The 14,761-nt window shown below is 38.9% G+C and overlaps 2 protein-coding genes across 3 annotated transcripts in view; one reads left to right on the forward strand and one right to left on the reverse strand.

Moving 5' to 3' along the window:
• LOC101746269 (NAD kinase 2, mitochondrial) overlaps positions 1-9,729 on the forward strand; it is a 35,285-nt gene extending 25,556 nt beyond the window's left edge. For both annotated transcript variants that reach the window (XM_038016794.2, XM_062673029.1), the window contains exons 6-11: positions 144-253; positions 913-1,033; positions 2,798-2,931; positions 3,440-3,579; positions 5,111-5,236; positions 6,602-9,729. In XM_038016794.2, the coding sequence (XP_037872722.1) occupies positions 144-253; positions 913-1,033; positions 2,798-2,931; positions 3,440-3,579; positions 5,111-5,236; positions 6,602-6,720 (750 nt within the window). In that variant the 3' untranslated portion in view covers positions 6,721-9,729. The remainder of the gene's footprint in view (positions 1-143; positions 254-912; positions 1,034-2,797; positions 2,932-3,439; positions 3,580-5,110; positions 5,237-6,601) is intronic.
• Positions 9,730-12,192: 2,463 nt separating this feature from the next.
• Positions 12,193-14,761, reverse strand: part of LOC101735576 (uncharacterized) — a 72,845-nt gene continuing 70,276 nt past the window's right edge. The window contains exons 8-10 of the mRNA XM_038015434.2: positions 14,169-14,325; positions 13,223-13,357; positions 12,193-12,638 (exon numbers count right to left, since the gene is read on the reverse strand). Of these exons, the coding sequence (XP_037871362.1) occupies positions 12,441-12,638; positions 13,223-13,357; positions 14,169-14,325 (490 nt within the window). The 3' untranslated portion in view covers positions 12,193-12,440. The remainder of the gene's footprint in view (positions 12,639-13,222; positions 13,358-14,168; positions 14,326-14,761) is intronic.

Consider the following 14,761-nt stretch of genomic DNA (forward strand, 5'->3'; position numbering starts at 1 on the left):
ACGAAGACAGCACTACATTTTACATTACGTGCTAAGTGCAATAGTAATTTCGTAGCTTCTCTTGCTTATTGTTGGGTCCATAAACTATATTTTTACGCCCTGCGTAGTAATTCATATGAGTTTAGCGTGAAGTGTTGCCGCAGGGTCGATTCCGTTGGATGCGTCGTTCAAGGATACGCACGACGGTCACCTGCGAACCTAAACACCTGGACACCATCACGCCAGTCGACTTACACACGCTGCATTACAGCAGGTGAGTTAGGTTACTGCAGGTACCAAACGACGTTCAGCAATATCACCGATGCGGTTGAGGAATGTCCATATATTTCGTCATTATTATTATTATTATTTTTTTGGATGGAGGAGCTCACGGCCCACCTGATGCTAAGTGGTTGCTGGAGTCTATAGACACCTACAATTGTCTCACAGCTTACAGGAAAAATCGGTCGCGGATCATTTCCCAATTAAAAATAAATTAATCTTAAGCTATCAATCAAATGTAATCAAATCTTAGTTATTATTTTTTTTTTATTAATATTTTTAATGCACTGTCGATTGCACCTATAATTATTGAGGTGACATCTGCCATGAACTTTTGTCAATTTGTCAATGTTTTGTATTGATGATCACTTTGTGGGTGCAACTTAATAAATAAATAAACACAACGCAAACTCCGCCACCCACCTTGAGATAAAAGTTCTAAGGTCTCAGTATAGTTACAACGGCTTCCCCACGCTTCAAACCGAAACGCATTACTCCTTCACTCACGGCAGAGTGGTGGTACCTACCCGTGCGGACTCACAACAGGTCCTACCACCAGTAAGTACCAAACGACGTTCAGCAATATCGCCAACGCGGTAAAGGAACGTCCATATATACCGTCATGATCTCACTTGTAATTGTTTTTCAAAGGTACCCGCCTGTGCATAGCGCAGAATACAACACAGACACCAAGAGGCCACTCGGAATAGACGCACAAGGAGATAACTCCACATTGGCCACCAAGGTTCTGCCGTTTCTGGCGTTGAATGAGGTAAGTGCGTTATAAATTTTAGATGTGGGTAGATGATTGCCATTCATTCTTATAGTCAGGTTGACTTTTTGGCGGGAACGCGAGGAGTGAAGTTGTGTGATTTGTTTTATTTTATCAATTTAGTGTTTCTTCAGGTTTAACTGTTTAATATCTGTGAAAGTGCATAAATGTAGAAAAATGAAAAAAAGCCGCTGAACGTAACTTCTCGAGATCCTCCAAAAAGTCCACTGAAAAAAATCTCAGTAAATGACCACCATTTTACTGAGATTATAATTCATCCCATATTATCTCATCTCATTTCATTTAATTTCATTCAATTTCATTCCAGTTGATTAATGTCTCAAATCAAGCATCTTCATTTCATTTTATTTCACTCCATATTATCATCTTTCATAAAAATAAGAATATAAGTTAAAATAAGACATGACTTAAAGGTCTTAGTTACCAGGTCATAAAATCACTATAAAAAAGTTATAGTCGGGTGGAAGGGATAAGAGTCACTGTAAGGAGGGCAGTTGGGGGCAGCATTCAAGAGGGTTCCACCTCGCAGCGGATCGATGTTCACGGAAGTACTTGCATACGTGTGGTCGCGATCTTCAGTAATGAGCGAATCATCATCAGCCTGCGGCAGTCCACTGCTGGACATGGCCTCCCCAAAGCTCGCCTCCGAACCCGATCTCTTCGGTGACAATGACAATGAGCGAATGACAAAGAAGGAAGCAGAAGGAAGATCGTTGCCGGCTGTATAAAACGACGCGAACAAATGTTCGCGGTCAACACTCCCGATCGGAATGGTAAACAGTCGTCGTCGCCCTAATCACGTCATTACGGATCCTCCCGATCCACTAACGGTGCTTTTAGGTACCTCAAGCACTGGTCACAGTAAATTAACCCATAGACACAGCCCACTGAGTTTCTCGCCGGATCTTCTCAGTGGTAGATTCTGCGAAGCAGGGCTCTTGCTAGGGTTACTATTAGCAACGCCGTTAGGTTTGAGCCTCGTGAGCTCACCTACTAGGTCGGCCAATCTAGTATGACCCCTCAAGGTCACTAGAATAGGTAGGAATAAACCATATGCTCATACGCTGGACGACCTTGTCGGGTGCAGAACACTTGTATACACTGTGAGAAAGTGTTCATTTTTATAACTTAATTAGTGGTCCCCCTGTAGTCGAAATTCGACTATAATTAATTGAAATTATAAGCTTGTACACTGTCATGATTCTGTTGTCAAAGACTATTATACTTCTATAAGCACAGGTTTCGCCAAGACTACACTTTAGACAAATATGAATAAAGACAAACAATATTTAATCTATGCTCAATTTGATCACAGACTTTAAACATTGACCTAAAGGTCTTAGCTACCAGGTCATAAAATACATTAAAAAAAAAAAAAACAAAAAAATTTGACAATAAACACAGAGTATGCATGTGTGTGTGTGTGTGTGTATCAAATACGTGGTAGTGTGTGTAATGTTTTTTTTTTATATTGATTTAATGTATTTAAAAAAATATTAATATTCTGCACTCCTTCTCTGTATTCTCTATGAGTGTGGGAAATTTCATACTCCTCCGTCCGCGTAATTTTGGTAAAAAGGGGTGCAAAGTTTTTGCTTCACGTATTAATATATTATAGATATATTCTTTAGGCAGTCAGATATTTGTGAGGCAATCGAAATGGGTGCTTTTTTAACCTTCCACGAGTGATTCTATAGATAATAAATACATTTGCTTAGCTCCATCTCTTTCGTTCCCGTGCAGGTTTTCATAGGCGAGAGCGTGACGTCTAGGGTTTCGGTACTGAGGTTGCAGATCGACAACGGCAAGTGGACGCACACGAAAAGCTCCGGCCTCTGCGTGACCACCGGAACCGGAAGCACCTCCTGGCATTTCAGGTATCACAAAAGCTCCGTATAAAAATTATTGGTGTTTTTTTTTTGTTTTTTTTTTATAGAAGGTGTGTGGCAAAGTCATCACTTGCCTCGTCTTCTCCATTTTTCTTTACGGCGCAATGATTTGGACTATCGAGAAAGCCAACCGCCAACGCATCGACGCCTTTGAGATGTGGTGCTGGAGGAAAATGCTCTGGATTTATTGGACCAGAACACAGAAGCAACGTATCCATACTGGTGGTAGGACCTCTTGTGAGTCCGCACGGGTAGGTACCACCGCCCTGCCTATTTCTGCAGTGAAGCAGTAATGCGCTTCGGTTTGAAAGGCGGGGCAGCTGTTGTAACTATACTGAGACCTTATAACTTATATTTCAAGGTGGGTGGCGCATTTACGTTGTAGATGTCTATGGGCTCCAGTAACCACTTAACAGCAGGCGGGCTGTGAGCTCGTCTACCCATCCAAGCAAAAAAAAAAAAGTATTGTGGTAATCACCCTTTCTTTCTTTCACAGCATAAACTGCCTCAGAACGCATTCGGTTCTCGAACTGATGAAGATACTGGCCCAAGATTACAACGTTAAGCTCGACACGAGTCTAGAGAAAGCCCGGGAGGTCGCCGAGAGATACAACAAGAAGCTCATGTTCGGACCTGGTATGAAGCAAATAAAATATCTTTACTAATATTATAAAGCTGAAGAGTTTGTTTGTTTGAACACGCTTATCTCAAATAAATGCGTTATTCATTAGAACATTGAAACACCCAAATCACTTCACGATAGGCTTTGACAATTATAGATTTTCCTGGATTTCTCCAGGATCCAATCATCAGATATTGATGATTACAGGACCATTCGGAAAGTCTACTCTCTCGAACAAAAAAAAAAGTATCAGAATCGGTTCAAGCATTCTCGAGAAATCGATGAACATACATAGAGAAAAAATTATGGTCGAAATGATAACTTGCTCTTTTGAAGTCGGTTAAAAGCGTGATTTTGGTACCTTAAATTGCTCCTTAACATTCTAAGTTAACTAAATATTGTTACGCTTGTAAGAGTAACGCCATCTATCGCCGAATAGTCAAACGAATATCGAAGGATCTAGTAGGACCTAGAACGCTCGAGAAGTACAACGCCATCTATTGTCAGATAACGGAAACAATACTAAGATGTGTGGAATATTCTCGATAATTCTAGGAATGAAGTCGTCGTGGCCTAACGGATAAGACGTCCGGTGCATTCGTGTTGATCGATGCACCGGTGTTCGAATCCCGCAGGCGGGTACCAAATTTTTCTAATGATATACGTACTCAACAATATTCACGATTGATTTCCATGGTGAAGGAATAACATCATGTAATAAAAATGAAACCCGCAAAATTATAATTTGCGTAATTACTGGTGGTAAGGCCCCTTGTGGGGCCGCGCGGGTGGGTACCACCACCCTGCCTATTTCTGCCGTGAAGCAGTAATGCGTTTCGGTTTGAAGGGTGGGGCAGCCGTTGTAACTATACTTGAGACCTTAGAACTTATATCTCAAAGGTGGGTGGCGCATTTACGTTGTGGATGTCTATAGGCTCCAGTAACCACTTAACACCAGGTGGGCTGTGAGCTCGTCCACCCATCTAAGCAATAAATAAAAAAAACTGATATCGACTATAAAAGCGTTGCAGAGATGGCTCACAGTCACCGGTCATCGTTCTAGTCGAACCCGTCGCTTGCGACGAAGGGCTCGACGATTAAATTAACCCTCAGACACAGCCCACTGAGTTTCTCGCCGGATCTTCTCAGTGGGTCGCGTTTCCGATCCGGTGGTAGATTCTGCGAAGCACGGCTCTTGCTAGGGCTCGTGTTAGCAACGCTGTCAGGTTTGAGCCCCGCTCACCTACTAGTTAAGGTTCCGCTGATATAGCCTCTCAAGGGTATCAGCTTAGGTAGGAAAAAAAAAACAGTCAGTAAGTAATCGGAACTACTCGAAGCGAAACAGCGAACGGATCACCTGAAGCGAAGCGGAACAAGCGAGTTGAGAGATTTAAAGTGTTTCAAGTGTTCTAAGTGTTGAATACAGTTTTTAGTTGTACTTTGCTGGAATTTTATTTATCCCAAACCCCAGCGCGTAACAGTATATTAAAATATAGTATAAATATATAAATAATTAATGTATGTATGTCATTTGTGGTTGTGTAGAATCGGAGCAGCTCGCATATTCAGTCCGGGAGTACATAACTTTCGAGGAGTGGCCGGCGCCGCGGGGGCTGCGCGTCCGGGACCGCGCGTCCGCCGTCTGCGTGCGCTCGCACTGCACTGACGCAGGTAACGCACGCGCGTACTCGAGGGACGGGTTGGGGGGTGGCAACCACATTCAAACACGGGCACAGGTCTTTATTGTTTAGATGGGTAGACGAGCTCACAGTCCACCTGGTGTTAAGTTGTTACTGGAGCCCATAGACATGTACAACGTAAATCCGCCATTCACCTTGAGATATAAGTTTAAAGATCTCAGTATAGTTACAACGGCTGCCCCGCCCTTCAAACCGAAACACATTACTGATTCACGACAGAAATAGGCCGGGCGGTGGTACCTACTTGTGCGGACTCACAAGAGGTCCTACCACCAGTAAAGTACACTAGCACCTACGCGTGCTTATACACATATATATTTTGTGACTCCAAACTAGGATTCCCTATGCTGTAAAGGAATCAGAGACTGACATAAATATATACATTTAAACACAATTTCACAAATATATATTAAAAATCCGTAGAAAAAGCAAACAAATTTGTTCATCACACGAATGTTTGCCCTATCTGGGAAACGAAAACACCGCCCTTGGCTCAGCAATTAATGGCACTAATTAAGTCACCACCGAGTACTTTTAAAGATGAGGTTTAGTAAACAAAAGAAAAACTATACATAAAAACGCAACGAAGATTATAAACGTACCAATGTGCTTACTCCGAGTTTTTTTACGTTTTCGATACCGTAAAAGTTAAGTCGAATTTGTACGCTGTTGGAACGTTCGCCTACGTTTGCCGCTAGGGGCGCTGTTCCAACTGCATACACATTTGAGTTAACTTTTACGCTATCGAGAACGTTAAAAAACTCGCACTAAACACACAATCATACTCACAAACACGTCACTTGTAGTACGAAACGTGCCCGTGTGGGCTTTGGACCGTTCTAGCTCAAACGCGTCGCTTTCATTGATTTTGAACATTAATATACATAGGTTGGTATTAGTAGCGCCATCTGTCATCGAAAATCAAAACGACTAATGCCTACGGGAACGTTCGAGAAGTTTATTGCCATCTATTGTAAAACACGACCGCTACTATAGGAAATGTTCTCGAAAATCGTAGACATCTCGTGTCGACGACCAGATGACATTGAGTGATCAGTTCTACTGGTGGTAGGACCTCTTGTGTGTCCGCGCGGGTAGGTACCATCATCCTGCACCCTGTTGTAACTATACTGAGATCTTAGAACTTATATCTCAAGGTGGGTGGCGCATTTACGCCGTAGATGTCTATGAGCTCCAGTAACCGCTTAACACTAGGTGGGCTGTGAGCTCGTCCACCCATCTAAGCAATAAAAAAAAAACTCGATACTAAAGAGCGAACTTGTGAGTGTTATAATAATAAAATTGAATTTGAATTTTTATATCGGTTTTATTTCAGGGCTAGTCATAGACGGCAGTGTATCCTTCCCGTTCAACGACGGTACTGAGGCTCTCCTGGAGATCCACCCGGAGGACTCCCTTATGACCGTGCAAATGGACGACGCTTTACCGTATTGAACTAGTTCAATGAAAAAACAACTGTATTTAGATCAATATAGAATCTAAAATAATAATTCAATAATAACGGCTGAATAAAATATAATATATTTCCTGTGAACAGTGAACGTTTTGTTGGATTAAAGATTAGATCGAAGAATGTAAGGGACGTAAAAAAAAATATTTTAATAAAATAAACTAAATGTCGTGTCGTGTCGTGTCGTACGGTATAAATGTCGGGTGTTAGAGCGAATATAGCTTTAGCTTAAATCGTCTGAGACACACAGCCTAGCGTTGTATGAAGGCTGTCAAATGTTCTGTCAATGTCACTTATTTGTAGTAGTAGTTCTATTTTTCCGACTGGAAAGTCGAAGATGTCACACTATACAGCCTAATCGTTTGTATACTCTGCTATATAAAAAAAAAATTGTGTTTAAAATGTTATGAGTGGATGAAGTTGTGTGTATTTGAGACTGTATAGGATGAAATAAAATATCAGTAAAATTGTGTTTATTTATAAATACTTGTGGACTTTTTGGAAGAACCCGAGGAGCTACGTCCAGCGACTGTTTCATTTTCCCACATTTATGCACTTTCACCGACTCCTAACGGTTAATAAACCAACGTTATTAAACATTTAAACCCGAAGAAACACAATACTAACAAAACAAATGAATTCATACGACTTGGCAACCTGTGTTCATTCCCGTCAAAAGGTGACGCTTATTTGACAAATGAAAATCTGTACAAATAAAATAGTTCTAATATGATGACTTTTTGGCGGGAACGCGTTGAGTGAAGTTGTGTGATTTGTTTTATTTTGTCTATTTAGTGTTTCTTCAGGTTTAAATGTGTAATAACGGTGATTTATGAACTGTTTAATATCTGTGAAAGTGCACAAATGTGCGAAAATGAAACAAAACCGCTGGACGTAACTTCTCGAGATCCTCGAAAAAGTCTCAGTAAATGACCACCATTTTACTAGATTATATTTCATCTCATATCATATCATCTATTTTCATTTCATTTCATGCCATGTTTCATATTAATCAACTTCTTTTCATTTTATAATATCATTTTTCATATAATAAAATATATATAAAAGATTAAGGCTGTATGATATGATACCTTTGCCTTTCCAGTTGGAAAAATAGAACTACTACTATATAATATTATTATAACATTTTAGTTTAGGCAGTAAATATGTTAATAATTAAATAGTATTTTTAAGGTGTTGTAACAAAATGTGTAAGTTTTTTATATCTAAGTAGATTTTGTTTTGGCTTAGCATCAATCAATGGCCAGTAAGACTGAGATATATATATTTATTATGGTTGAATGTTTTTGTTTGTTTGGTTTTTGTGTTCCGTTCATTTCTAAACACGTCTAGAATTCGATTTTGAGATTTAGTGAAAATAAATATGGAATTTAATTAAAAATGTTACGCAAAAGTCAATCACTACATTATACTGAGTGTATTTATTGTGTTAGAAAAGAACATACTGTGAATAATAATGACGATATGTGAGTCGTCTATTATCAAAGGTGGCAATCTGTGCATTTGGACAAAAAAATGTTATTGATATGTCAATACAGATTGATTTGAATATAATCGTCTCCTTCAAAGAATACGGTTCAAAACCTGCATTAAATAAAGGTTAATAGTTAACCTGTTATTTATCTAAGATGTCGTTCAGAAGAGTTTTGTGACTGCCAATGGAATACAAAGTCAATAATTCGATTTTCTGATTTACCAATAATTGTCCAAAAGTCACATTGCCGGCTTTGATAATAGTCGACTCATGTGCAATGAAAAAAAATTATGAATAACAATTTATTTCGCAATTAGTCGGCATTGTGTTACGCTCTCTGGGAAAATGTATTAAGGGGGTATGTTTGCAATTAATAGAAATCAAACCCGCAAAATTATAATTTGCGTAATTACCGGTGGTAGGACCTCTTGTGAGTCCGCACGGGTAGGTATCACCGCCCTGCCTATTCCTGCCGTGGAGCAGTAATGCGTTTCGGTTTGAAGGGCGGGGCAGCCGTTGTAACTATACTGAGATCTTAGAACTTATATCTCAAGGTGGGTGGCGCATTTACGTTGTAAATGTCTATGGGCTCCAGTAACCACTTAACACCAGGTGGGCTGTAAGCTCGTCCACCCATCTAAGCAATAAAAAATAAAAAAATTACCTAGCAACACCCGTGTGCATTAATGTTGCCATATGAGAAATTAAAATACAAAATTATTAATGTGTTCGAATTAGCTTTTTTTTACGATTGAAGAATTACTGGTGGCACGGAGGCCTTTCCAGTTTCACGAGGACAGCTGGGCGAGCAAAGGCTCAGCCAGGAGGGCTGGGATTTGCTAACAGCTGCCCGAGCGCCTCCGAAGGAGACCTAAAAATACAAGAGCAGCTGTTTCGCGAATCAATCTACTACCGGATCGGAAACGCGACCCGCTGAGAAGATCCGGCGAGAAACTCAGTGGGCTTGTGTCGTTGATTCAAATGTTACAGTATTCGAAACAAAGTGATGACAAATAAAAAAAGCGAAAATAAACCGTAAAAGAAGTTTTAATCATTTAAAAAAAAAAGGTATAAATATGTAGTTTTACGTAGTTTGAAGGGCGGGGCAGCCGTTGTAACTATACTGAGATCTTAGAACTTATATCTCAAGGTGGGTGGTGCATTTACGTCGTAGATGTCTATGGGCTCCAGTTACCATTTAACACCGGGTCGGCTGTGAGCTCGTCCACTCATCTAAGAAAAAAAAAACCTATTCGTGTAAGTGTAAAATTTTGTAAAATTTAATTTAAGAGATAGCACAATATAATATTATGTTTTATTACAGTTTAGTTTGTCTTAGATTTAGAATGGCCTATTATTATTCCAATATTATTTTATGGTAATTTAACAATAGTAAAATGTGAAATGTATCGATTTGTGTATTTTAATTGAGTTATAACGGAATTATTAACACTAGTGCTGGCGCTTCGTAATAATAAAATCGATTAATATAAAAAAACGTTTTTTTATTGCATCACAAACAAGAAAATTGAATTGTTTTCTTTGTTGTCCTAGAGGGGTGAACGAGCTCACAGTCCGTCTAGCGTTAAGCGCTTATCGAAGGCTACTTACATCAATGTCATCATGTCCTTTGAGATATGAGTTCATACTTAGTTCTATTGTAGCTAATATGCTACGTCAGTAAGAGCAACGCCATCTATTGTCAAATACCAGAAACATAAATGTGGCCGTATCGTGAATATTCTCGATAATTCAAGGGCTGTCGTATCGACTATAAAAGCGTTACAGAGCATGGCACGAAGTTAGTTAGTAATCGGAACTACTCGAAGCCAAATAGTTGACTAATGTGTATTATCTAACAGCGAACGGATCACTTGAAGCGAAGAAGTTTTGGTGGTGGTAGGACCTCTTGTGAGTCCGCATGGGTAGGTACCACCGCCCTGCCTATTTCTGCCGTGAAGCAGTAATGTGTTTCGGTCTGAAGGGTGGGGCAGCCGTTGTAACTATACTGAGACCTTACAACTTATATCTCAAGGTGGGCGGCGCATTTACGTTGTAGATGTCTATGGGCTCCAGTAACCACTTAACACCATGTGGGCTGTGAGCTCGTCCTCCCATCTAAGCAATAAAAAAAAAAAAAGAAGACGTGAATTAAGAATTTTAAAGTGTTCGTTAAGTGTTCTAAGTGTTAAAACAGTTTTTTGTAATTTATACTTCGGTAAAAAATTTATTTATCCCGAACCCCAGCGCATAACAATTAAGTCCTGCCCATCAGACCTAGACACAAGTCTAATTGGCTGTATTTGGTAGTAGTAATTCGATTGTTTGCAATGCTAGACGTAATGTGAATTGTACAAAATTTGGCTCTTCAAAACAATCTTAGTTGCGACAATTTGGCGGAAGCGAAGTTGTGTGAATTGTTTTATTAATGTTATTTTAATGTTGCTTCAGGTTTAAATGTGTGATAACGATGGATTATTACGTGTTTAGCGTCTGTGAAAGCTCAAAAATGTGGGAAAATTAAAGAAAGCCCTTGGATTTAGCTGCTCGGGTTTTTCAATAAGTCCACTGAAGAAGTCTGAGCTCGTTTCAACTAATTTCAAAGGCTTAAAGTCCCAAAGAAATAAATTACGTCTCATTTCGCTTTATCTCATATCACGGAATACACAATGTACATATCTGTTTAATAATTGAAGATTTTTATAAAATTTACACTGGCAACAATGGCGTCGCAAGAAGCCTATTGTCATACATGAAAAAAGTAGGAAAAATGTTCTTGGCTAATCACGGAGCTATGCGCATTGTTCTTCTGTATTAACTTACCTTTAGGTAAAATTTTGAGATGGCGAAAATTTTCTCCTACCCACTTTTTTAATTCGCTAACAGTAAAGGATGTGATTTAAAATAAAAAAATCGTTTTTTTTTTTATCGAGTCAGTATATTTGTTAAACAACTAGGACCGCTTACACTGTCACTCACAGACGATATCGTTCCAGAACCCCATTGCAAAAAGACTTATTAAAAACGTTATCAGTAAAACTAAAAAAAAATCAATGGGGTAGTTATGAAACGTATATCGACAAATATATTCGTTGTTACATATATATATGTATATCAAAGCGATAAGCAACTTAATAATAAGCTAAAGACAAAAATAGCACCCGAAATGGACGGACTTATTTAAACCTTATTAAATATGGCATCTACAATGAAAAGTTACGTCAACTGCTTAGTGTCTGTGCTTAGAATTACATAAAAGGATAAACTTCTCCAATATTAAGTGTATAATCTGTGGATAAACTGCACGAACGAAAACATTTTCCCGCCACCATTGAAACAGTGTTGCAACTTAAAAAAAATCCTCATTCCGCATTTTTAATTATTGTCCTCGAGGCTCGAGGCAAAGGGCATTATACACTGTAATCCTTATGTATTTAAGATTTATTTTGAGCACATTACGGAGGTGCATTACCACGATCATTGTGGTGCACATAATTATTAACAGAATGAGGGCAAGTTACATAAATAAAAATAATGTTTTCCGATTAATCGGTTTTAGACTAATCAATTACGTAATGCAAGGCAACCATTATTTTTCTTAAAATTATAATAATATAGCGTATTAAAGAAATTAATACAGGACAGTCATAACTTTGAAATTATCACAAATATTTAGTTATATAAATATTATTAGGCGTTGTTTTTTGTCTTTTATATTATCTGGATCAGTCAGATTGTTGATGGCCAGTAAGTACCCTGAATTGGTAATTGTTTTATAATTTTACTTTCAATGCACCTAATTTAATCACATATAAATCTTACATAACTATCACTAATATACTATAATGACTCATTCGTTGTGATGAAAATGAACACAACAGAATTGTATTTAGTACGTAAACCCATCTAAACGGCAGTGGCTTTTGTGTTGTTTTCAACCGTGACTCATAGAAAACTTAAGTTTTATTGCAATTATTTCGTTTAATATCAAATTCGATGTATTAAAACCGATAAGTTCCAAATAAAATGGCACTTTCCCACAAAAACTTCACGACGACAAACTTTTTAAATATTAGCGGCAACGACGTTCTTTTCACACAAAAAAAAAAAGTAAACCAATCGATTATCGATTTATAAATCGATACGACAGTTAATGACTATTTTGATGGCCGCGTCTTTTTTTTTTACGGCCAGTGTTCGTCCGATGTTTTAGCTTGTGTGTGAATAGCCGGTGTTAGTGTAAGGGCCGCTGTACAGGGAGCTGCCAGTCCGCGAGTACGCCTTCGGATTCCTTCGTCGAGCCAGTATGAAGGCGATAGCCGCTATGACGCACACCATCAGAATAACGCCGGCTATGCATATGCCGATGGCGAAATTACGTTGCGAAATACATATCTCGTCCTCTTTCTGAAAAAAAGTTATTATAACTGTTTTAATCGGGAAATTATTCGGTACAGTACAAATTAGATGAAAAGTGACAATTTAATTTAGGCATGATTTAAGCATGGCGTAGATGACGCGAAAAGCTCGAGAATTTCAGTATTTTTAGACACAAATAAACTTTTTAATCTGATTTTTATTATATCAGTTTATTTTTAATTTCGTTAACCGTACAATTGTCCATTACCACGAACAAGTAAAGTATTCGAAACAAACAACGTAGTTTTTTCTATGGATATTTATTTGTATCGATATTAATTATATCGATATTATTTGTATCGATATTACTCATTAGTTTTGCCGTATATGTGTATATATTTTATCTATGGTTTTGAGAGCTTCGTGTCTGTCACATCTAGTTGATTTTATTTTTGCATTACCCATCATTCTGAAGGGAAAGGCAAAGAGATATTATACCAAACGGCCGTTTCTCGAACCGACGCTGCGAACATCGTTCCGAAATTGTTTCTACGTAGACATATCCCGAAAATGTCGTCAGCATTCAAAATGGCCGCCGCTACGGTTGTCTAGATGACGTAATATTTATTTACCTTTTCGCTGATAACGTCGTCGTTGTCAAGCGAATCTGGCTCGTTGACATATAAGCCGGAGAAGAGTTCCACTGTCGCTGGGGAGCCTTCGTCGTCTGTGTCGCGGCGGCTCCTTTCCTTTATCTTGCAAGGTTCCTATTAGGACACAATATGGACGTTAGAGATAGTGAAAAAGAAGAAACTTCATGCATGTTCGTGACATACAAATTGCCAAATATTCGGGTTTCTTGGCAAGCGGTCTGCAATGGCGATCAATCCCAAATCATCCGAATCTACTTAAGCGACTTCTGCTCCAGTAAGTGGCCATTCCTATTCGGCGATAGATCCAGCAAAGCACTGCTCTTCCCAGGGCTAGTGTTTGCGAATTCACTTGACTGAGCCCAGCGAACTCGGAGCATCGGATCGAAATCGCGACCCACTGAGAAGATCGGCGAAGAAACTCAAAGTGTTTATTTTCATTAAAACATTCAGCCCGCCTTTATATTGAACTAGCTTTTGCCCGCGACTTCGTCCGCGTGGAGTAGTTCAAAAATAATGCTTTATTTTAGAACAAATTTGGTTAGCATAAAAAACGTTATAGTGAGCCAACCTTAACATATAGACATATGCTGTGGCGGACTTTTTTTAGATCTTTTAAAGGGGAACAATGCTGTCATACATTATTTTAGCGAAACTGTACCCATTTCTGCAGCGCGCGCAGCGGAAGCTCTCAAAAGGGAAAAAAACCCCGATTTTGAAACATTCTTTATTGGTGCTCCGCTTGTATTGGTCTTAGCCTTTCTCGATGAATGGTCTGTCTAACACTGAATTTTTCAAATCGGACCAGTAGTTCCTGAGATTAGCGCGCTCAAACAAACAAACTCTTCAGCTTTATAATATTAGTATAGATTTGTCTAAATAGTTCCGTGCCTTCGATAACAGATGGCGCTGTACAACTTTTACTTACGCAGTCCGTCGGGTGCTGCAGGTCGCACAACTTGACGGCACACGTGTAGTACACGCTGGCTGTGTACGGGAACTTATGCGCGGGGTACGCCACATGCGCCTCTTGCTTGTCGCTCGAGTATTGGAACATGCCCATTATCTCAGCGTCTAATGGACATCTAGGCATGCAAACAAACTTTGATTAATAGAGAGTACAAAGAACGAGAGACAGCATCATTGAAATATTATGAAAAAGCACTAATCACACTAAGAGAGTTAAATAAGAAATTAAATTTTCTCAGACAAATACTCTTTTTTTAGTACTATGGATGTATGAGTTCACGGCTCGCCCGATGTCCGTATCTTTCTTCAAGCGGCCGTCTGGTGTAGTAGTAAGTGACATGGTCACTACACAAGGGGGTCGCAGGTTCGAATCCCGCCAAAGATATTTGTATGATAAATATAAATGTCTTTTCCAGGGTTATGGATGTATATTAAAATATATGTATGTGTATAATAAAAATCTTACATTTATATCCGTTATCTGGTACCTGTAACACAAGTTCTTTACGAACTTATCACGGGACCAGTTAACGTGGCGTGATTGTTAGTAAA

The sequence above is a fragment of the Bombyx mori genome, chromosome 2 (genome assembly GCF_030269925.1).
Source record: "Bombyx mori chromosome 2, ASM3026992v2".
Taxonomy (NCBI): Eukaryota; Metazoa; Arthropoda; class Insecta; order Lepidoptera; family Bombycidae; genus Bombyx; species Bombyx mori.